This window comes from Pezoporus flaviventris, unplaced genomic scaffold (genome assembly GCF_033815535.1).
Source record: "Pezoporus flaviventris isolate CSIRO_AGI_PZ_B2104156 unplaced genomic scaffold, CSIRO_AGI_Pfla_v1 ptg000035l, whole genome shotgun sequence".
NCBI lineage: Eukaryota > Metazoa > Chordata > Aves > Psittaciformes > Psittacidae > Pezoporus > Pezoporus flaviventris.
In genome coordinates, this window is record NW_026892583.1 from 10483361 (window position 1) to 10504280 (window position 20920).

The 20920-nt window shown below is 59.4% G+C and overlaps 3 protein-coding genes across 6 annotated transcripts in view; 2 read left to right on the top strand and 1 right to left on the bottom strand.

The window, feature by feature from the left end:
- The window catches only part of LOC133273872 (lysophosphatidylserine lipase ABHD12-like), a 30715-nt gene extending 11440 nt beyond the window's left edge, over positions 1 to 19275 (bottom strand). Inside the window, exons 1-13 of one of the 3 annotated variants that reach the window (XM_061462525.1) lie at positions 19035 to 19275; positions 17206 to 17333; positions 16641 to 16743; positions 16419 to 16538; positions 16078 to 16108; positions 15872 to 15917; positions 15656 to 15785; positions 15375 to 15415; positions 15030 to 15106; positions 14792 to 14874; positions 14172 to 14250; positions 13885 to 14009; positions 13670 to 13734 (exon numbers count right to left, since the gene is read on the bottom strand). In XM_061462525.1, coding sequence (XP_061318509.1) covers positions 13670 to 13734; positions 13885 to 14009; positions 14172 to 14250; positions 14792 to 14874; positions 15030 to 15106; positions 15375 to 15415; positions 15656 to 15785; positions 15872 to 15917; positions 16078 to 16108; positions 16419 to 16538; positions 16641 to 16743; positions 17206 to 17333; positions 19035 to 19195 — 1189 coding nt within the window. In that variant the 5' untranslated portion in view covers positions 19196 to 19275. Of the gene's footprint in view, positions 1 to 13400; positions 13532 to 13669; positions 13735 to 13884; positions 14010 to 14171; positions 14251 to 14791; positions 14875 to 15029; positions 15110 to 15374; positions 15416 to 15655; positions 15786 to 15871; positions 15918 to 16077; positions 16109 to 16418; positions 16539 to 16640; positions 16744 to 17205; positions 17334 to 19034 lie in introns of those variants that run through there. The other 2 variants (XM_061462523.1, XM_061462526.1) reach the window with 2 other exon arrangements.
- PYGL (glycogen phosphorylase L) lies at positions 983 to 13009 on the top strand. Of its 2 annotated transcripts, XM_061462515.1 has the most exons (20): positions 983 to 1314; positions 3182 to 3283; positions 4978 to 5056; positions 5349 to 5452; positions 6445 to 6576; positions 7146 to 7257; positions 7339 to 7421; positions 8269 to 8412; positions 8592 to 8684; positions 8936 to 9082; positions 9655 to 9818; positions 9905 to 10019; positions 10262 to 10363; positions 10437 to 10584; positions 10697 to 10755; positions 11095 to 11236; positions 11388 to 11595; positions 11675 to 11809; positions 12378 to 12444; positions 12646 to 13009. In XM_061462515.1, exons 1-20 carry the CDS (start codon positions 1072 to 1074, stop codon positions 12832 to 12834), a joined length of 2568 nt encoding a protein of 855 aa, XP_061318499.1. In that variant the 5' UTR covers positions 983 to 1071; the 3' UTR covers positions 12835 to 13009. The 2 variants fall into 2 exon arrangements, with proteins under 2 accessions (XP_061318499.1, XP_061318500.1); XM_061462516.1 differs by lacking the exons at positions 983 to 1314; positions 4978 to 5056.
- A 609-nt stretch (positions 19276 to 19884) lies between the features above and the next one.
- LOC133273990 (protein ABHD12B-like) lies at positions 19885 to 20688 on the top strand. The gene is made up of 2 exons (XM_061462748.1): positions 19885 to 20373; positions 20474 to 20688. Exons 1-2 carry the CDS (start codon positions 20249 to 20251, stop codon positions 20595 to 20597), a joined length of 249 nt encoding a protein of 82 aa, XP_061318732.1. The 5' UTR covers positions 19885 to 20248; the 3' UTR covers positions 20598 to 20688.
- The last annotated feature ends 232 nt before the right edge of the window (positions 20689 to 20920 follow it).

Here is a 20920-nt window from a genome sequence, read left to right on the forward strand (position 1 = left end):
GTCTGCTGCCAACTGGCGAGGAACCCGTGCCCAGGCTTCCACCTGAACAGCAATCCTTCAATCTGCCCTGTGAAGAATCAGGAAGATGGGGCACATTCCCTTTTGCCCATGTTGCACGTGTGCGGTTTGGGCCGGTTCCTGAAGTTTTGGTGAGCTGCTGCAGCCCTTTGCCACGACCCGGCTCAGTGTGGAGCCTCGTCCTGCTTGGACCTGGCCAGCGTATCGGTCGGGTGGTTGGGTAAGCCCAGGAGCAGGGGTGGCCCAGGGCAGCGGTTGGGTTGTGATGCTCTTCGGCTGCGTGTGGGCTCCGCTGTGCAGAACTGGGCAGCGAAAACAGCCAGCGCTGGAAGGCCTGCGCAGGCACGGCTGGAGGAAGAGGAAGAGGTGTTGCGCTGCATGCTCAGGTCAGCTATTCTTGCCCTCAGGAGGAACCAGGAGGCAGGGCCGGGCTCCGAAGGCAGGGCAGGGCAGGGCAGACAGCCACGGAGCCTGCCCGGGGAGGCGGCTGTGAAGGACCCGAGGCCGACCGGAGGAGATCCCGCGCCCCTCCCACAGGGATTCCGGAGCGCAGGGACCAGTGAGGAGGCGCCGGGAGGAGGCTGCTGGGCACGGGTGGGACCGCGGCACCGTCCCTCTGGGCCGGCAGAGCGGGTCTGCCCCGGACCCCGGCGGGAAGGGCCTTGGACGAGCTCAGGAGCACCGGGTGGAGTCCCCGCCGCCGCCCCGGTGAGAACCAGGACCGGACCGGACCGGACCGCACGGCCCGGTGCTGCTGCGGGTTCCGCTCGTTCCCCGGCTCCCTACCCCCTCCCGTTGCACTCCCCTCTGTGCCGCCCCCCCCCCCCCAGGGGTGGCGGTCCCCGGGACCCCTCAGTTCGCGCTGCTCCCGCCCCAGCAGGGGCGGCCCGTGGCGGCGGCCCCTCCCCGTCCCTGTCCCGCTGCCGCTGCCGGTGGCGGTGCCCTCCCCGGGGCGGTGCCAGCCCGGGGCGGAGGCGGAACCCAAACCTGGAGCCCGTGCCCAGCCCCGCCGCGGCGGTGTCTCCCGTGTGCGTCCCCCGCAGCCCCGGCGGGATGTCGCGGCCGCTGTCGGACCAGGAGCGGCGGAAGCAGATCAGCATCCGCGGGATCGTGGGAGCCGAGAGCGTGGCCGAACTGAAGCGGGGCTTCAACCGGCACCTCCACTTCACCCTGGTCAAGGACCGCAACGTGGCCACCCCCCGCGACTACTACTTCGCCCTGGCCCACACCGTGCGGGACCACCTGGTGGGGCGCTGGATCCGCACGCAGCAGTACTACTACGAGAAGGACCCCAAGGTGGGAGCGAGGGGATGCTGGGCGGGACCTCTCTTTGCAGGGCGGGGGGGCGAGGGACCCCCCCCCCCCGTTTTCCCAAGGGGGGTCCTGCAGTGTGGGAGTGTGAGAATTCCGACAACCGTTGTAACCCCTTGGGTGCAAAGCGTCCCTCTGTGAACTTGCCAGAAAAATACAGGAAGGGGGGGCTCGGTTTTCCTTTGGTCTGGGGATATTCCCCTTAGCGCTGCAGAGCAGAGGGACTGGACTTTAACAAGGAGGAGGCCGCTGTCCTTTGCTTTGCAAAACAAAGAGAGCGCAGCTTGGCTGGGAGCTGGGTGCGGGGCATGGGAACAGCGTTTGTTGCCCCACAGTGCTGGCGTGGGTGAGCTCTCCCAAACGCAGCTGCAAAGCCTTCTAGGGCGAATTACTTGAAGGGCTTAGACGAAGCCAGCTGCAAGCAGATCTTGTCCGAAAGAGGCCCAAGCCTGGTCTGTGCTGCGGGGATCCCAAGCAAGATAGATCTGGTTTTGTGCAGGAGTTCCTGCTCGTGTGAGCTGGCTTGCACCCACCGAGCACAGGGCTCTGGCTGCTTGGGGATTAAGCAGTAATCCTGTCCTGCAACCTGGATGGCTCTGTCGACTCCGATTTCCTTCCTGGGAGGGCGGCCCGGTCAGCACCTCGCTGGGTTTGTGCCAGCCCCTGATAGCTCAGATCCCTGCCATGTCCTGTAGGGGTGAGAGAAAGATAAGCCCCTTCCAGGGCTTCAGTGTGGGGACTCTCCCGTACAGCTGAGCCACGCTGAGTGCCGTCCACCCCGCATCATGTCTTCCAGCTCTGCTGGGATCAAGCCAGTAAACCCAGCCCATGCTGCCCAGCATGCAGTCACAGAATGGTTTGGGTTGGAAGGGACCTTAAAGATCATCCAGTTCCAACCCCCTGCCACAGGCAGGGACACCTTCCACTCGACCAGGTTGCTCCAAGGTCCGTCCAACCTGGCCTTGAACACTGTCAAGGATGAGGCAGCCACAGCTTCTCCGGGCGACCTGTGCCAGCACCTCACCACCCTCACAGGGAAGAACTTCTGCCTAAAATCTGCTCTAAATCTCCCCTCTGTTAGTTTAAAGCCATTGCCCCTTGTCCTGTCCCTACATGCCCTTGCTTCAGCTTTCTTGTCAGCCCCCTTTAGGTACTGGAAGGCTGCTCTAAGGTCCCCCCTGAGCCTTCTCTCATCACCATCCCCAGCCCGCCCCTGTGTAGGTCCTGGGGAAAGCTGTCAAGTCAGCCACTTCCTCCAGCCTTAAATCCTTCCTTAAAACCTGCTGGTGCTGACACAGGCGACAGCTTACACAAGCTGCCACCTTCCTGGCCACATCCTGCACCCGTTGTGTCAGCAAGAGGGGAGACGAGAGCAAACCCAAGGGGGCAGTAGGGGAAGCCGGTGACCCTGTGGCTGCCCCGCACCTCTGTTCCCAGTGGCTCCCTTGTTTTTCTGGTTGCTTTGCTGCTCATGGGGACACTGGGTAATGTTTCCTCTTTAAAGGTTACCTTTGTACCACTGCAGTCCCCGGCAAGCTCAGGCCAACCATCATGGAGCTGTCCCTGCTCTTGGACCGGGCACCGCAGCTTGTCCTGACAAACCACCTGGGCACTGCCGTCTTCCTGGCTTGGGAAACAGCAGGGGCAGGGGTGCAGGGCAGGGGCTGCAGCACGGATGCCTCAGGGCCTCCAAGAAGCCCCAGCCCTCAAGTTCCTGGTGCAAAGCCCCCTGCCCTGTTGACAGCCAGGGTTCTCCTCTTGCTTTGAGATTACTCCCAATAGCAGCTCCTGCGGTGCAGGGGAGCCTCCTCCAGGCCTGGGGAAGGTGACCTGGGCTGGTTTTCTCTTTCAGAGGATTTACTACCTCTCCCTGGAGTTTTACATGGGGCGGACGCTGCAGAACACCATGATTAACCTGGGGCTGCAGAATGCCTGCGACGAAGCCATCTACCAGGTGAGCATCCCAGGCAGTGAGGCCCTGGGGCAGGAGGGCTCCGTGCTCTCTGGATCCTGGAGATGTCCGTGTTTTACCACGCTGTTTGCAAACTGCTCCGTGAGCAGCAGGTGATGCCTTAGCGCATGAATGCTGCTCCAGGACCTGCTTTCACAGGGCCCAGGGCTGCAGCCAGCACTTGCAGCCTGAGCAGGGCTGCCCAGCCCCAGGGCTGTGTGCTGAGGGATGCAGTACAGCTCTGCTGAGCCCATAAACTGCCAAGAAACTCATGGTTCTATGCATGAGGCCGTTAACAGCCATAATCGATGGCAGAGGAGCTTAATTCAGCCCCAGCCTGGGGCTGGCACCATGTGGCACTTGGCTTGTCAAAGGTTTTTGGGTGGCTCCTTTTCCCCCTGCCTTTCACCACTTGGACCAGCGTGTCCGATGCGTGTCATGTGCAACTGGGGTGTCTGCACAGCAGCGGGAGCAGCTTTTGTGCAAACATGATCAAGGGAGAAGAATTTATTTTTAGGCTTTTTATCTCTTACCTGTTGATCTTGGCAGCTGAGCTGGGGGTGGGGGTGAGGGGAAGAGCCTGGGATGCTGCAAGGTGGTATAGCCTGGGGAAGCAGAAGGCGTGAGGTTGATTGGAAATCACCCTCTTTGTAGTCGATGGCAGGTGAAGCTCTGGGCAGAACCTTCCTTAGTGCATGTGCTGAGCTGCCCGGACACAAATGCCAAAAGTTTCTAAAATAAATGTTTGGTAGCACAGAAATCACTTGAAATGTTTGTGTGGGCACGGAGGGCTGCCGGTGCAATGCAGGGCTGGGAGAAGGTACTGTCTCTTACCTGTGAGCAGTGCAGGGTCTGGCTCTTCTGCATGGGTGGCCGTGGCACTGGGGCTGTCCCTACCTGCTGTGACCGTGAGACATCAGGGGAGATGCAGACCAAGGGGTTTCCATGGGAAAAGGTGGCTCAGCGCTGACAAGGCACCGTCCGATTTCCTGCTCAGCTGCCCGAGGTGCTTTGCATAGGCAGAACCCCTTCCTCCCACAGCATCGCCGACTGCAACCTTGAGATTTCCCTGTGAAAGTGGTGTGGTTGCTTCTCTGGGTACCTCTGTTAAAGGGTGATGCCTCGGGCCATGGGGATGGGCACCTGGGTTACTGTGCCAGAGGGCAGTGATGCACATGGGTGGCTGCCCCAGAGGGGGTGCTGGGGGAGCAGGAACACAGCACTGCCCCTGCGGGGCTGCAGCCGTGGTGCTGGGGCATAGGGAGAGGGAACAGGGCTGGGAATGAGCCCTGGGAGACCTGCCTGAAAGACCTGGGACCGGCACCCTGGTTATGGCTCTGGTCTTGTTATGGCACGGACAAGCCCCCGGGCGCAAGGAGCTTGTCCATGGCAAGGTCACTGGTATGCGCGTCCCTTGTAAAGGCTGGTGGAGGGACTTCAAACACCAGAGCTGGTCCCTGCCACAGCGTGAACAGCCCTGGAGCGGGAGGGCGGCTGCTCTGGGTGCAAATCACAGTGTCCCACCTGCAGGGATGGGTCTTGCAGGGTTGGGTGTCTTTCCACCCCTCCTGGAGGCCACCCTAAGAGGGAGGGCAGCAGTGGGTGCAGAATAGCACCCAGGGGCGCGTGCCAGCAGTGCATCCGCTCCACGGGGCCGGGCGATGAGTGTGTCTGCCCCATCACCTTCTCCTCTGTAGCTTGGGCTGGACATGGAAGAGCTGGAGGAAATCGAGGAGGATGCTGGTCTCGGCAATGGTGGTCTGGGCAGGCTTGCTGGTGAGTAAGCCCACAAATGGTCTCATTGCTGGGGAGACGGGGCACAGCCCCAGGGCCTTTGCATCCTCTGCAGGGGGTACCTGAACCAGGGGATAGGGGTTTATTGCCCCAGCCTGTCCAGCATGGGGTGAGAGGTGTTGGGTGGCTGGGCAGTGAGCAGCCGCTGCTGGCCCGGGCTCGTATCCCTGGGGTGCTCCTGCTTCTGGCCATTGCTCTCCATGGGAGAAGGACCCACTGTCTCCCAGGGCTCCCCAGGGAAGTGCCCCTCGGTGCTCTCCTCTCTCCCTGGCAGCCTGCTTCCTCGACTCGATGGCAACGCTGGGGCTGGCAGCCTACGGCTACGGCATCCGCTACGAGTACGGCATCTTCAACCAGAAGATCAGGGACGGGTGGCAGGTACGGGTGGAGGCGCGTGGCCCTCACCTTCCCCCAGCACAGCCAAAGCCCTGAATCTGGCCTCCCCCTTAGATCAGGTTGAGATCAGGGTGCACAGACACTCTCTTAGCTTGGAGACTGCAGGAGCTGCCGGTGCTGTGGTGTTTAAAACTTGTCGTGTGTTTTTCGAGCAAGTTTAACGTCTTAAACTGGTGCAAACAGGGATGGAGAGGTCACGTCCGTGCTGTTCACGGGGTGAGGATGGTTTCACTGAGGTTGTACAGGGATGGTGTGGGGAGGTCTGGTGGAGGCCAGATGCAGCCCCCGAGCCCTGCTGTGCTGCCTGATGTCTGCTTTAAAGCATCAGAGGGTGCAAGAGGCTGTTTAGGAAATGCAGTGGAAAATGCGGTGTGCATCTGCAACACCCCTGGCGGGAGGCAGCCCCGAGTGCCCAGAGGGCCCCTGTGAGCGCTCCCAAAAGCTGTCCCTAGCGCCAGCAAGTGGAGGCCTTTCCTCCTTGGCACAGCATTTCCTGGCTGCTACGTCCTGCTGTGGCTTATCTCCCCTGGCCCTCACACAATGTCCCTGCTGCCCGGAGCTCTGACCTGGCCATGCCAAAGGTGATCTCTACCCTGGGCTCTCCCCAGCACTGCTGGGGCAGGAAACAAGTCCTCTTCATTAGCTGGCCTGCAGGCTGACACTGACACTAAGGGGCTGGTGGCATCTTGGCCACAGCACGGCAGTGTTAGCGGTGCCCTGAGAACATTCATTTTGTCCCCACCTCCTCATCCCCGTCCTTCACCCCTCTGGCAGGGAGACCCTGGGGTTCAGGGTGGTTGGGGCAGAGACTCCAGGCTCACCCTGTGGCACCAGGATTCAGGTTTAGGGCAGACGGCCCCCAAAGCCTCATCCCCTTGGTGCAGCCAGAGCCTTTCCCGGCCCCGCACGTGGCACAGCCTGGGGAGGGCCCTGGGGCTGGGTGCCCCCACCATAGCTCCCGCTGCCTCCGGCAGGTGGAAGAAGCTGACGACTGGCTCCGGCACGGCAACCCCTGGGAGAAAGCGCGTCCCGAGTACATGCTGCCCGTGCACTTCTACGGCCGCGTGGAGCACACTGCCACTGGCGCCAAGTGGGTCGACACCCAGGTACGGGCTGGGGCACAGCCTCGTGGGGGCCAGCCTGCGGGGACTCCCTTGCATGGCTTGTCCCTGGGGGGGCTGCACCCCTGGCATGGGTCCTGCAGCATCCCTGCTGGGGAGGGTTGCGTTGGTGAAGGTGCTTTGCTGGGGTGGAAAAGGCGGTGGTGAAGCAAAGTGGGGAGGAGATGGACATTAGGGATGGGGACAGGTTTTGGTGCTCCACATCTGCAGCCAACCTCTGAAATACCCAAAAGCACCTCCGGCAGGTCTGTGCGCAATGCACAGCACGGTACGATGGCTTGAATTAAGCTGCTTCTGGCCCTCGCAAGCCTTTCTCCATCCCCTGAGTGCTCCTGGCAAACAGCAGGCACTGGGCAGACCTGAGGGAGCCGGGACGTCCCCATGGCAGGGGCTGTGGGTGCGGAGCATGTCCCCACCACGAAGATGGATGCAGCCCTGAGCTCAGTCCTGGAGGAGGGTCTGTGGGATGGGAAGGCTCAGGTGGGGCAGGGGAGACCTGGAGGGACACCAGCCAGGGGCACAGCCCAGCCCCAGCTGCCCTGCTGATGTTGTAGGTGGTGCTGGCGCTGCCCTACGATACCCCCGTGCCCGGGTACTTGAACAACACCGTCAACACCATGCGCCTGTGGTCGGCTCGAGCACCCAACGACTTCAACCTGCGTGACTGTAAGTGGCTGCTGGTGGGGTGCCAGCGGGATGGGGTGGAGGGGGGTCCCGTGCCCACCTTATCCCTCTGCTCCTCCACAGTCAACGTCGGAGACTACATCCAGGCTGTGCTGGACAGAAATCTGGCGGAGAACATATCCCGTGTCCTCTACCCCAATGACAATGTAAGTCACAATGCAGGGGGGAGAGCGTCCCTGGTTTAGGGATGGATAAAGAGCACCCAGACAGAGTGTGAAGTGCAGCAACCCCGAGACATTGCAGAAATGCTTTCAGTTGTGTTTCAAGCTGCCTGTAGTGCTTGGGTGGGGATTGCTGCGTCTCACCAGGGCTGCAGTAGAGACGACTGTTCCTGGGCAAATCTGTGCTCAGTGTGGTAAAAGGGAGTAGGGGATGAGAATGTCCTGCTTGCAGGCACAGGGGAAGAAGCTGAAGGGCAGCTCTCCGCACTCTGCAGTCTGTTTTGGACAAGCCTTGGCGGTTTTTTTCCCATTTAACCCTACCCCAGCCTTCCCAGCTGTCAAGGAGAGCTGGGGGTACCACAGCTCCAGCGGTGAGCTTGCCTCTTACGGATTCTGTTTTGCACACCAGCCGGTCGGTGTTTTGTGCTGTGCGAACAGCGGCTTTAATTCTTGTCTCAGAATTAGCTCTTCGGTCTTACAGCCCCTGCAGCTTCCCTTCCCTGTCTCCCCAGTACCTTTCCTTGCGGCCAGAATTTTCAAGCCAGGGAGAACAGGTTTTGACGATGTCGGGAGGGACTCAACCTGTTTGCAGTGGCAGGCACATCTCACACCCCTGTGCTGCGATCTGGAAAGCACGGGGAGACGCTGGGGTTAGAGCTGCTGCTAGAACCAGCATAGGAAAAGCAGTGGGGCCTCACACCGAGCTGTGTGGTGCATGTGTGCCGGTGCGGGTCCCGCGTGCAGGGAGGCCCAGGGAGGCCCAGCTCCCGCAGCACAGGCACTGCCTGGGCAGCGTGCTGCAGTGCTTCAGTGCCTGCTCCTCTGCTCGCAGTTCTTCGAAGGGAAGGAGCTGCGGCTGAAGCAGGAGTACTTCGTCGTGGCTGCCACCCTCCAGGACATCATACGCCGCTTCAAAGCATCCAAGTTTGGGAGCACAGACAGTGTCCGAATCGTGTTTGATTCCTTCCCTGACCAGGTACAAGCCCACGTTGCTCTGACATGTACCTTGGAGCTCATTTCAGCACCTCTCACGTGGCCCCCAGGCCTGGAGATGTTTTGCGGACCCTCTCTGGGTACCTGTGCCCAGCTGATGGGCAGTGGGATGCCCACATGTCCCCCACGCATCCCCACATGCCAGCGCTGCTCTCCCCACAGGTTGCCATCCAGCTGAACGACACACACCCTGCCATGGCCATCCCTGAGTTGATGCGGATTTTCGTGGACATCGAGAAGCTGCCGTGGAACAAGGTAGAGAGACCTGACTCGGCCGCTGGTCCCCTCCGCTTGCGCTCGCCTTCCCGCCAGCCCATGGTGGAGGAGCTGGGGAACCAGTTTTGTAGCTGCTGGTGGCCTAGGGAGTGATGTGGAGTGGTCAGGATGGGTTTAATGGGTATGGACTTGGAGGAGTCGGCTTGGCAGTGCTGCTGACCATGGTGGGAGGACTGTGCATGGGTGCTGGCACCCAGCCTCGCTGCTCAGCACCAGCTCTCCCCTGGCAGGCCTGGGACATCACCAAGCGGACCTTCGCCTACACCAACCACACAGTGCTTCCCGAAGCCCTGGAGCGCTGGCCAGTGGACCTGGTGGAGAAACTGCTTCCCAGACACCTGCAGATCATCTATGAGATCAACCAGAGACACCTGGATGTAAGTCCCTTGGGCAGCAGAGGGACCCTCTCCATGTGTTGTGCTGTCAGGACTAAGGGCTGCACAGACCAATGATGTTGGGTGTGTGGCCAGGTGGTTCTGTCTGCTGTTTTGGGAGGTTGGTGTGCAGTTGCCATCCTGCAATTACTGGCTATTTTAAAGACTTCACGCATTGCTCCAGGGCCTTACCTGTTGGCCTTTCTTTGCTCCCTAAATGCAAAATTTCTCCTGGGAAGGGATGAGGTGGAGGGTACAAAAGAGGTGGAGGTTTGGCCTCCTGGGCTGGCAGCACAAGGCTTTTGCTGAAACAGCTCTGCTGGCCACACGTGCTCAAAACCCCATCTCTGTGACTGTGGGGGCTTGGGATGTCCTTATGTCTGGAGACATCCATGCTGGGGAAGGGCACCCTTGGGAGGGGGTCTGCACTGTCACTTCCAAGTAAAAGCCATCGCTCTGCGTCTCACCATGTCAAGTGCATTGGAGACATCGCTGTGACCCTCTCCTCAGGAGCAATCGGGTGGGAAATCCCTAAATGCCAGCACCCCTCACCGTCTCTCTGGCCTTCTCCACAGCACATTGCATTCCTCTTCCCTAACGACGTGGACCGACTTCAGAGGATGTCCCTGATTGAGGAGGGAGGTACCAAGCGGATCAACATGGCCCATCTCTGCATCGTCGGCTCCCACGCTGTCAACGGCGTGGCAAAGATCCACTCGGAAATAGTCAAGACTCAAGTGTAAGCGTGGTGGCGGGATCGCCCTTGGCTTGGTAATGGTGGTGCCAGGAGGCAAACCTGAAGTTGTCCTCTCCTCGTCCTCACAGCTTTGAGGACTTTGCAGCGCTGGAGCCGGAGAAGTTTCAGAACAAGACCAACGGCATCACCCCGCGGCGCTGGCTCCTGCTCTGCAACCCGGGGCTGGCGGAGCTCATAGCAGAGGTAATGCTGGGGAGGGGGGGCAGCGTGCTGGCCCCCAGCCCTTCCTGACCCTGGGGACACTGCTCCAATCTCAGCCCTTTACATCTTCTAAATGGTGGAGCTGTGTTTGCATCTCACCCGGGTGCTCTGCTCCTGCTTCCCAAGCGCTGCTGGCTTGGCTGCCAAGCCAGCCAGGAGCAGCACGCACAGGAAGGCGCCTGCGCGCATCCCACGGTCAGCGCGTGCCTGTGCTCCTGTTGCAGAAAATAGGGGAGGACTACGTGCGGGACCTGAGCCAGCTGACAAAGCTGCACGAGTGCGTGGACGACGACCTCTTCATCCGGGAGCTTGCCAAAGTGAAGCAGGTGAGGGGGTGGCCAGGGGCTGGAGGCAGGGAGAGCGCAGGCTGGCGCTGACATGCTCCCTGCCCTCACCCAGGAGAACAAGGTGAAGTTCGCGCTGTTCCTGGAGAAGGAGTACAAAGTGAAGATCAACCCTTCCTCCATGTTCGATGTGCATGTGAAGAGGATCCACGAGTACAAGCGGCAGCTGATGAACTGCCTGCACATCATCACTATGTACAACCGTAAGCCACCATGCACCCCAAGGGGACAGGCTCCCCTGCGGGTGCATGAGCATTCCTAGGCCCTGGGATGCAGCTAAAACAGAGGGTGACACCTTGCTGCTGTCTCCTCCAGGCATCAGGAAGGATCCTGCAAAGCTCTTTGTGCCGAGGACAGTGATCATTGGGGGCAAGGTGAGTTGGGTCAGGAGTTTTAGGCATTTTGGAGGAAGTCCTTGACAATGCCCTAGGGAAATTGGTTGCAGCTGTCCCATGTGGCTAGGTCCATGAAGCTCGCCAGGAAGGGCTGGGGCAGCCCTTGTTGGCTTCGATCCAAGCAAGGCACCGAGTTTTGGGGCGTGCACAAACATGTGCTGCTTTTGGTCAGGGAAGCCCCTGAAAGCTTGGTGGTGCAACACATGGGTTGGATGAGGTGATGGAAGAAGTCTTGAGGGGGTCCTTCTCTGGGCAGGTGGGCACTGGATGGAGCTCCCCTGGCCAGGCCTCTGGGCTCACCTGCGGCTTTTCTCTTAGGCTGCCCCAGGATATCACATGGCTAAAATGATCATCAAGCTCATTAATGCTGTGGCTCAGGTGGTGAACAACGACCCCGTTGTGGGGAGTAAGCTGAAGGTCATCTTCCTGGAGAACTACAGGGTCTCGCTGGCAGAGAAAGGTAGGCCACATGGAGCACGCTGTGGGGAGGGTACATCGGCCCCGTGGCTGTCCACCAGCCCATGGCTCCATCACTGCTAACATTCTTTGACATGATACAAACGCAAAGCTGGTCGCTGTGAGCCCCTTGTGTCCGCGTGTTCTGTTGGCAGTGATTCCTGCTACTGACCTGTCGGAGCAGATCTCCACAGCAGGCACTGAGGCGTCAGGCACAGGGAACATGAAGTTCATGCTGAATGGGGCTCTGACCATCGGCACCATGGATGGAGCCAACGTGGAAATGGCTGAGGAGGCTGGAGAGGAAAACCTGTTCATCTTCGGCATGAGGGTGGAGGATGTCACAGAGCTGGACAGGGAAGGGTGAGGGCTGGGGACACCGTGGGGGTGCTACCACAGGCAGCTATAGCAGCGTGGTCTCATATGAGCCCTTCCCTGCCAGGTACAATGCCCAGAAGTACTATGACCAGCTCCCCGAGTTGAAGGAAGCCATTGACCAGATTAAGAGTGGCTTCTTCTCCCCAGAGGAGCCTGACCTCTTCAGCGACGTGGTCAACATGCTCTTCCACCACGACAGGTGAGCCCTGGGATGCCTCCATCCCCTGGGTTGGGTTCCCCCACCAAACTCCCGGTGCCTGTGTGGAGCAGCCCCCTGCACCCTCCATCCACCCTCTGGCTGATAATGTCCAATTTTCCAGCTCTGATGATGTGCGTGTGGTCGAGCAATTGATGCTTCACTGGTACAAGAGACGGGTCCGTGTCCAGCACCTTAGCTTGGCCCATTAAAGCCTGGGGTACATTAAGGCCAAGACGCATTTGAGTGCACAGCCCTCACCAGACGATGGATGCTTTTAAGTGTCTCCAGGGCTTTCCCGGCCAGAGCATTAAGCAGCCAAGGGCCACCAGCATCTGCTCTGGAACAATGTCTCCCAGTGTGCCCTCCCAGAGCACACGTGCCACAGCACCCATGGGCTTGCAGGGCTCTGCGCAAATAGGGCTTGGGGAGGGTGAACTTGTCTGAAGTGCTCGTCTTGGAGGCAGCCCAAGATGTGGCAGCCCAAGCCCCGTGTGCTGCAGCCACCGTCCACGCCAGGCTCCCACCTCTGCTTTCCTGCTGCCACCGACTCCTTTCTTTGCTGCTACAGGTTTAAAGTTTTTGCAGACTATGAGGCTTATGTCAGGTGCCAGGAGAAGGTCAGCGAGCTGTACCTGGTGAGTGCCGGCCTGGGGACAAGGCAGGGGAGCTCTGGTGGGGGCACCACATCCCCTCCCCGGGGGTGGGTCTGTGCGTGTACATGGGTTCCTGGTGAGGAGGCTCCTGGATGTGCTGCTGCAGAGAGTCCTCCATCTTAGGGCCAGCGTAGCACCCATGGGTGCAAGCCTCCAGCCACAGTCCCACCTCTCTCTTTGCAGAACTCCAAGGCATGGACCAAGATGGTCATCAGGAACATCGCAGCAGCCGGCAAGTTCTCCAGCGACCGCACCATCAAGGAATACGCCCGGGACATCTGGCACGTGGAGCCCTCCTACCTGAAGATTCCACCGCCCAATGAGCCCCGGGACACGGCTGAGCAGAGTACACCCAACGGCACAGCAGCATAGGGGCACGGAGCTGCTGGCAGCTGGAGCTGACGGATGTGAGCACAGACGCTGTACAATGGTCTCTGTCTCTGCTGTGTGGTGTCTGTGCTGCTGCTGGCTTTCCTACGGGTGGGGAAGGGGTAATTTTTGTAACTCAAGTGTCGTGCAGAATGCCAGAACTGTTGCCCTGTTGTGTCACTGGAGTCCAAGAGCTCTTTGCTGAAGTCTAAATCAGGGACTGGGCTTGTACCAACGCTAACGCAAAAACTGGGTGTCAGGGCTGAGGTGCTGGGGCTCAGACAGTGATAGGGTGGGGAGCACCACTGGACACAGTTGTCTGAGCCCTTGCAGGTGATGCTGAAGCAGGACCTGGGGTGCAGCTCTTGTCAGTCCTGAGGCGTCAATGCTGGGGAATTAAGGGGTAGTTGCAGTAGGGCTGTGTAACACCCCCCACACACACACACTGCCCCATGTGATGCTCCTGGGCATTGTTTCTATGGTCCTGTCCCAGGAGCAGCAGCCAGATCACAACAGTATCCCCATCCCCCAAGCATTCCGAAGCATCCTTGAGGCAGTGGGCAAATTAGAACATTTTTCAGTAGTTTTTATTACTTACAACAGTAATTTCAGTGCCATAGCAGGTTCCTGGTGTGGATTTGGGTAAGTGCTTGTGGTTGCTGAATGCAGCAGCTGGCATCACTTAATGTTCAAGAAGTCTCTGTAACAAGGTGCAGTAAATCTTACACTGTTATTGCTGACCATCCTGTGCTGTTCAGAGCCTGGTTTCTAATCCCTAGATGGGGGACTGTGCTGTGCTTAAAGCAAAGTTCTGTATGCAGGGCAGAGTAGATGGGACCTCGCTGCAGTGCCACAACCCCATGATACCCAGGCTGAGGACAGGTTTGGGAAAGTGAGGAGCAACTGGAGTTCAAAAATTGATGACAGTGAGCAGTGTAAGAGAGGAAGGAGCAGAGGGAGGACACCTGCATGGCTGTGACAGGGGAGGATGCACCCCTGGAAGAAAAGGCCCAGGCTCATTCTGTACCCCCTGTTTCCTAATGCAGCACTTACTTCACCAAGGCAGGCATCTCTGGGTTGAAGGAGATGTAGTCATGGCCGAGGCCCAGCTTTTTGGGAAAGGTAATGAACTTCACCTTGGTTTTGTCCTTGTAGGCACTGTGTGCCGTCTCAAAGAGCTGACATGGGGTGGGATCTCAGTTAGTGGCATGTGGAGAGGACCCCATACCCCCGTTGCATCCCAGGGACAGCCACAACTCTCCAGCCACTTCAGCCCTCCAACCCCAGGCTCAGATGCTGCCCACCCACATTAAAGCCTGTGCACAGGGACCGGTCCCCACCTTGCGTCCCAGGAGAGGAGGCAGGATTGAATCATCTTCTGCGTGCAGGATGAGGAGCGGGCAGGACAGCACCTGCACGCTGTGAACAGCAAGCACAGTGCTGAGGAGTCACCCTGGAACTCATGGGCCCACGGGAGCCCCCCCAGCTCCTGTGAAATCTCTCACAGCAACCCTGACCCCCTGGCACTGCCATTCAGAGTCAGCCCAGCCCATCAGTAGCTACAGGTAGCTGCTGAACCGCTGCAGGGTGATGCCCATGCCACTTGTCCTGGCATGGCAGCACCAAGCACCCTAAAAGCTTAGACCTAGTTATGGGGTGCTCAGGCTTCAAAAGCTTCAAGTAAAGGCTATTGAGGTGTGTGTGCTGCACTGTGGGTGGGACTGGAGCGTGTAGTGCTCACAAAGAGGATGGTGGTTTGTGGACTTTACGCAGTGATAATACTGGTATCTGAAGCTGTGCAAATAAAAAGCCACTCGTAAAGCATGAGTAAGATGAGCAAACCTAAATCAGGCATTTCATGGTGTGACATGTCCAACCCCCCTCCCCTCGACCAGGTAGTCCCACTACCATCACCCACAGCCCCACAGGGCAGTGGTGCCCATTCCCACCAGACACTCACTTCTCATCACTGCGGAAGAACATGTCAGCCAGAGCAAGCGAGTCCAGGATGAGGTACTCGAAGCCCGGGAATTGGCGGTAGATCTGCCAGGGAGAGAGTTGGGGGGTGCTAAGCTTTGCCCTTGACTGATGCACCCTTTCCCTGCAAAGGGGGGAACACCCAGGTAGCTGGGGCTGCCTCTGAGAGCCCTTGATCTGTAACCATGGTGGGACCCTATGGACTGAAGCCTTGGGCTCACCTTGGTGAGAGGGATGTGTGCAGCTGCCTCACGGATGTTGGTGTAGGGCGATTCCAGGACAACAGCATCAACCTGGACTCCTGAGGTCAGAGTTCAGTGAGAGCAGGCATGGCTGCAGGGGAATTTCTCTCCCCAGGCATCAGCCATGAGACCAAAATGCCCCCTTCCCTCTAAGAAGCATGGGAATGGTCACTTGTCCCTGCTCCAGGAGCTGACCCTGATGCTTTAGCAGACAGTGACAGGGATCCCTTAGCTCCTTAGCGGCCCCCGAATTGTCGCATACCAGGGATGTGCAGAGCCCAGAGGAAAACTGCACAGGGCCAACCCAGCCTCAGTGGTCCTTACCTCGCTCCTCCTGCAGTTTCCTTGCTGCATTTGTGGCAATCCTGTGAAAATAGAGGTGACAGTGACGGGGAGCAGCGATGATGCCCCAGCAGGATGCACAGCACCCTTAACACCCGCTGGGTTTTGCCTTGCTTCCACCAAGGAGCTGCTCTAACCCCTTGTTCATCCCCCAGGTGGCATTGATCTGGCAGCAGTGTCACAGCTCAGGGACTGTCTGCAGACTCCAGTGAGGCAGCACCCATGGGGCGAATGCCCCATCTATTGTCCAGCCCCACACGTACCCTGTCCCCAGGGAGTGTCCCCAGAAGAGGATGATGCTGTTCCCACTCCGTGCTTTGGCCCAGTCATAGAGTGCCAGGACATCTGTGGTGAAGCCGTTCTCCGTAGGGAGCCCGCTGGAGTCCCCATAGCCTGCAGGGGACATGGCTAGGTGTAACAACGCTGGTGAGGCTGGCCTCAGGAGGGTCACTCAGCAAGAGGCAGAGGGATGACTTTACCTCTGTAGTCAAGAGCCAGGATGTGGAAGCCAGCAGCACCCATTGTCTGTTGGAGGAGCAGCACTGTGTTATGCCTGGGTGGAGGTTGCACCGTAGGACCCCCAGCACGGTGCGGTTCACTCTGGCCAGGGTCTCTCTTGAGTCCCTGGGGCCAGTGTGAGCCTTACTCCCAGCACGTGCCAGTCCCCTCACAGGGAATCACTTACCTTCAAGAACTGGATGCGATGCCTTGCAGCTCTGATGGGGAAAATGAGGTTAGAGCTCAGGCAGGGACCCTCAAAGAACCTTCCCCTCCAGCACCAAGGGACCGGCGTGACCTCCTCCCAGGAGGGCAGACCTGGATGCTCTGGGCTGAGTGGGATTTGGCGTTTCCCTTGAACTCCAAGGGACTATCCTTGACATGTGGGGTCAGACACCGCTGCAGCAGCCCTGGCCAGGCAGCGCTGCTGGCTGCTGCACGGAGTTTGCTAGTTCTCACCCCAACAGAGATGCTGTGTGGGAGCAGCCTCCTCTCCTGGCAGAGGCAGGGGCGCTCACAGGTACTCACCTGGTCCCCCCATTGCCGTGCAGGTAGATGATCACGGGGTGATCATCGCCAAGTGCTTCCTCGTACCACTTCTGGTCCTTGCCCCGTGCCTCAGCACCTCTGCTGTCTGGCACCGTGTGCCTGGGGGGAGCAGAGCGGGGTTACCCTGGGGAGCTGCAGGACACTCCGGGCACAGAGTCACCCATCTGTGCCCACCCAGGATGCTGGGGCTGCCCCACTCACCAGATGCCAACCATCACACCCGGCTCGGTTGTGAGGTACAGGTTGATGGTGTTGTTCAGCAGCAGCTCCGGCTGACGAAAGTCAACAAAGAAAGGAAAGGCCACTGAGGAAAAAATCACAGCCATCACTTGGGCAACCCAGGAATCATCACACCCAGCTGCTTTAATGTGTTTGTTCCAAAGCAGAATGTTATTGGTTTTAAATTATTAGCCTGGAACCCCAGGGCCACTCTCAGCCCAGCTCAAGAGTGGGGAAGTGAGCACAGCCCTCGGCCACCTCCTCCCACACAGATTTCTAACCCCACTGGCACTGTGCGTGCCCACGTGTTGCAACTTCAGGCAGTAAACAGGGTGGACAGCACCATGTTATTACAGGTTACAAAACACGAGGCACCAACAGAAATTCCTCCCATACCTCCTCTGCAAGCCCATGGCAAGGGGGCATCAATGGGTGCTGTACCAGTGCCACCCATGCACTGATGCACCCCACCCACATTTCAGGGACCCCCCAACTCTCTTCCTGATGAATCCCGAGCGGGGTGGTTCTCCCAGCCTGGGGCACTCACGGAAGTTCAGGTAGACAAATTTGGTGAGCAGGACAGGGAAGAGGCGGATGAGGATGGGCACAGAGATGTAGATGAGGAGCGGGACCAGGACGATGGTGCGCAGCTGGGGACACCAGCGCAGCCAGCCCCTGCAAAGAAGGCATCTTGTTAGCTTATCCCTTCCCAACCCACAGGCTTTGGGGCACAGCAGAGTGGGGCTTCTGATCCCAACCCCAGTTGTGAAGGCAGGGGCTTGTCCCCTGTAAGGGCCTGAGGTGGCTGTTTGCGTTCCTCTGCCATGGGGAGCTGGTTACCCACATCAGCGTTGTGTTTGGCTTTTGGGCATGGAGCTGAGCTGTCGGAGCAGCCCTACTGTGACACAGCATCATGAGAGGCCATGATCCAGCCCCCTATAGCCTCCCAGAGGAAGAAGGGCAGGGCAAGCACCAGGGCCAGGAGCTGCAAGCCAAACTGGCAATGAGAAGCAGCCCATACTCTGTGGCAACACCCTGAGCTGTGACTGCTGACCCATGGTCACAGAGGTGTCCCCAAGCCCAGCACCAACATCCTCTGTGATTCTCCAGGGACAAGGGGGAAATCTGGGGAAGTGGCTTGGGAAACCCACAGCCTGTGGGAGGAACCAATCCCCAGAGCGATGTCCTGCAGTGCCACCAGTACAGGGGAGGGAGTGTGACCACCTCTGACAGCATCATGCTCCCAAGGGCTAGGGCTCACATCCAGCTGCCCCAGCTATGCCCTCTGCAGCAAGCCATTGACCAGCTGAAGCTCCAGCATCCGAGAGGGAGGGGAAAGCCAAGAGCTGCAGCTTGTCCAGCATCAACATCTCTCATGAGCTGATGGTGCTGGGTTATGGGGAAACCAGTTCGGGTGCAGTGCTGGGGGATTAAGAGCAGAGGTTTCTGACAGGCGTCCAAGCACAGCTCACTCCCTGCCAGCGTGTGCCTGGCATCACCATCACTCCTGCTGAAGAGGACTGAGTCCAGTGCCTGCCCTGGCAAGTGCTGCAAGATGCCAAGAAAGGGTTGCAAAAGGGGTGCCAGGGCAGGGTGCCATAGTTCCCTGGGCACCAGCACCCCTCCAAGAAGCCTGACATACAGGATGGCATGAGCAATGATGGAGCCATGGGGAGCTCCTCAAGCCCCAGTCACACCCTGAGACTTCAGACTGAGCAGTCTCACCAGCAGCAACCGGCCAGAGGTGCCCTCACAGTCACTGCAGTGAATGAGGCACTACTCTTGGTCTACACCCAATATTCAAGTGCAGGGGCGAGCGCTCACACCCGTCCTTGCACAATACTTGCTGCAGGTGAGCACTGACGCATCCAGTCCAGGGGGATGTGCCCACTGAGGGGCATCTCTGACACCTGCAATGGCAACAGGCTAAAGAATGGCTTCATGGGGATAGCAAGGTGACACGGGGACACAGCCACAGCATGGCATCATGAGGGTTGGGGCGCAACCATGGTATGGGGGATCACGCCCATGGCAGGACCCACATAGAGCCACAGCCACCACGGCTGGTGCAGGGTGGCACGGCCATGCCAGGGGGATAGGCACAGGATCACGGCCTCAGCCAAGTGACAAGGTCACGCCGTGGTGACACAGGAGCATGGCCACAGCACAAGGGACAAACCCACGGCACAAGGGCACAGCGGTGGCACACGGCCACAGGAGACGCGGCGGGGAACACGGCCGGGGCTCAGAGCGTGGCCACGACCGGGGACAGCGGGACCCGGCGGACACGGTCCCTGCGAGCGCAGCGGCGGCGCTCGGCAGCGCCCCTACGCCGGCACGGCAGCCCAGGCCGCCGGCACCGCGGCGGGTACTCACCGCCGCTCCTCCCGGGCCCCGCTCTCCTCCCGGGCCCCGCGCTCCGCCTGGGCTCTGCTGTCTGCCCTGGCCCTGCTCTCCGCCCGGGAACTGAACTCCTCCCAGGCCCTGTCGCCGTCAGTGCGGCCGCCATCGCCCCACTCGCGCCGCCGCCGCGACATCGCCGCCGCTTCCGCCGCCTACACGCGCCACGGCCCGTTTCCATTCAGGCCCCGCCTCAACCACAGCCACCCCGGGGCGGGGCCGAGGCTGCCCCAAGGCTGCCGCCGCGGGCCGGGGGGCGCTGCAGGGACCGCTCAGCCCGGGGCCGCGCGGGGGAGGTGAAGCGCGGGGCGCGCGGGCCTTGCCGAGGGAAGGATCCCGGATAAAAACCCCAAATAATAACAAAAATACAGGGTTGAAACCAACGCGGGTGTCCCCGCTCCTTCTGGAAGGGGAGAAACCTGCTGCTGGTTCCTTTCCCCGTGCGTGTCCCCTGTGTCCTGCTGTGTTCCCTGTGCCATAGGTCTGTCTCTGTGCCGCAGCCTTGCCGAGCTACTGAAGCCATCACCATATGCTGTGGCCATGCTCCTGTGTCCCCTTAGCGTGGCCTTGTCACTTGCTGAGGTCAGGATGCCATACTGTGGCTCCGGCTCCATGGCACCCTGCCATGGGCATGATCCCCCATACCATGGTTGTGCCCCGACCCTCATGATGCCATGCTGTGGCTGTGTCCCCATGCCACCTTGCTATCCCCATGAAGCCGTTCCTTGGCCTGTTGCCATCCCAGGTGTCAGAGATACCCCTTGGTGGGCACATCCCCCTGGACTGTACGCATCAGTGCTCAACTGCAGCAGGTATTGTGGAGCGCTTGCCCCTGTGCTTGAATGTTGGCTGTAGACCAAGAGCAGTGCTTCCTTCATTGCATGGGTGGCACTGGTAGAGCACCCATCTGATGGCCCCTGCTGTAGGCTTGCAGAGGAGGCATTGAGGTACCTTTTCCATTGGTGCTTTGCGTTGCGCAAGCTGTTGCAACACGTGGGCACGCACAGTGCCAGTGGGGTTAGAAATCTGTGTGGGAGGAGGTGGCCGAGGGCTGTGCTCACTTCCCCACTCTTGAGCTGGGCTGAGAGTGGCCCTGGGGTTCCAGGCTAATAATTTAAAACCAATAACATCTGCTTTGGAACAAACACATTAAAGCAGCTGGGTGTGATGATTCCTGGGTTGCCCAAGTGATGGCTGTGATTTTTTCCTCAGTGGCCTTTCCTTTCTTTGTTGACTTTCGTCAGCCAGAGCTGCTGCTGAACAACACCATCAACCTGTACCTCACAACCGAGCCGGGTGTGATGGTTGGCATCTGGTGAGTGGGGCAGCCCCAGCATCCTGGGTGGGCACAGATGGGTGACTCTGTGCCCAGTGTCCTGCAGCTCCCCAGGGTAACCCCGCTCTGCTCCCCCCAGGCACACGGTGCCAGACAGCAGAGGTGCTGAGGCACGGGGCAAGGACCAGGAGTGGTACGAGGAAGCACTTGGCAATGATCACCCCGTGATCATCTACCTGCATGGCAATGGGGGGACCAGGTGAGTACCTGTGAGCGCCCCTGCCTCTGCCAGGAGAGGAGGCTGCTCCCACACAGCATCTCTGCTGGGGTGAGAACTAGCAAACTCCGTGCAGCAGCCAGCAGTGCTCTGTGGGGCTGTGAGGATGGTGGTGGAACCACCTGGTTGAGGAGAGGTGGGTTGGACATGTCACACCATGAAATCCCTATATTCTGATTTATGTTTGCCCATCTTACTCATGCTTTAAGAATGGCTTTTTATGTGCATAGCTTAACCAACCATCTTGGTACAGAGCTAAGCCTATGTCTGCACACCATTCCAGGGCCCAAGGCCCGTGTTTGGGGATTG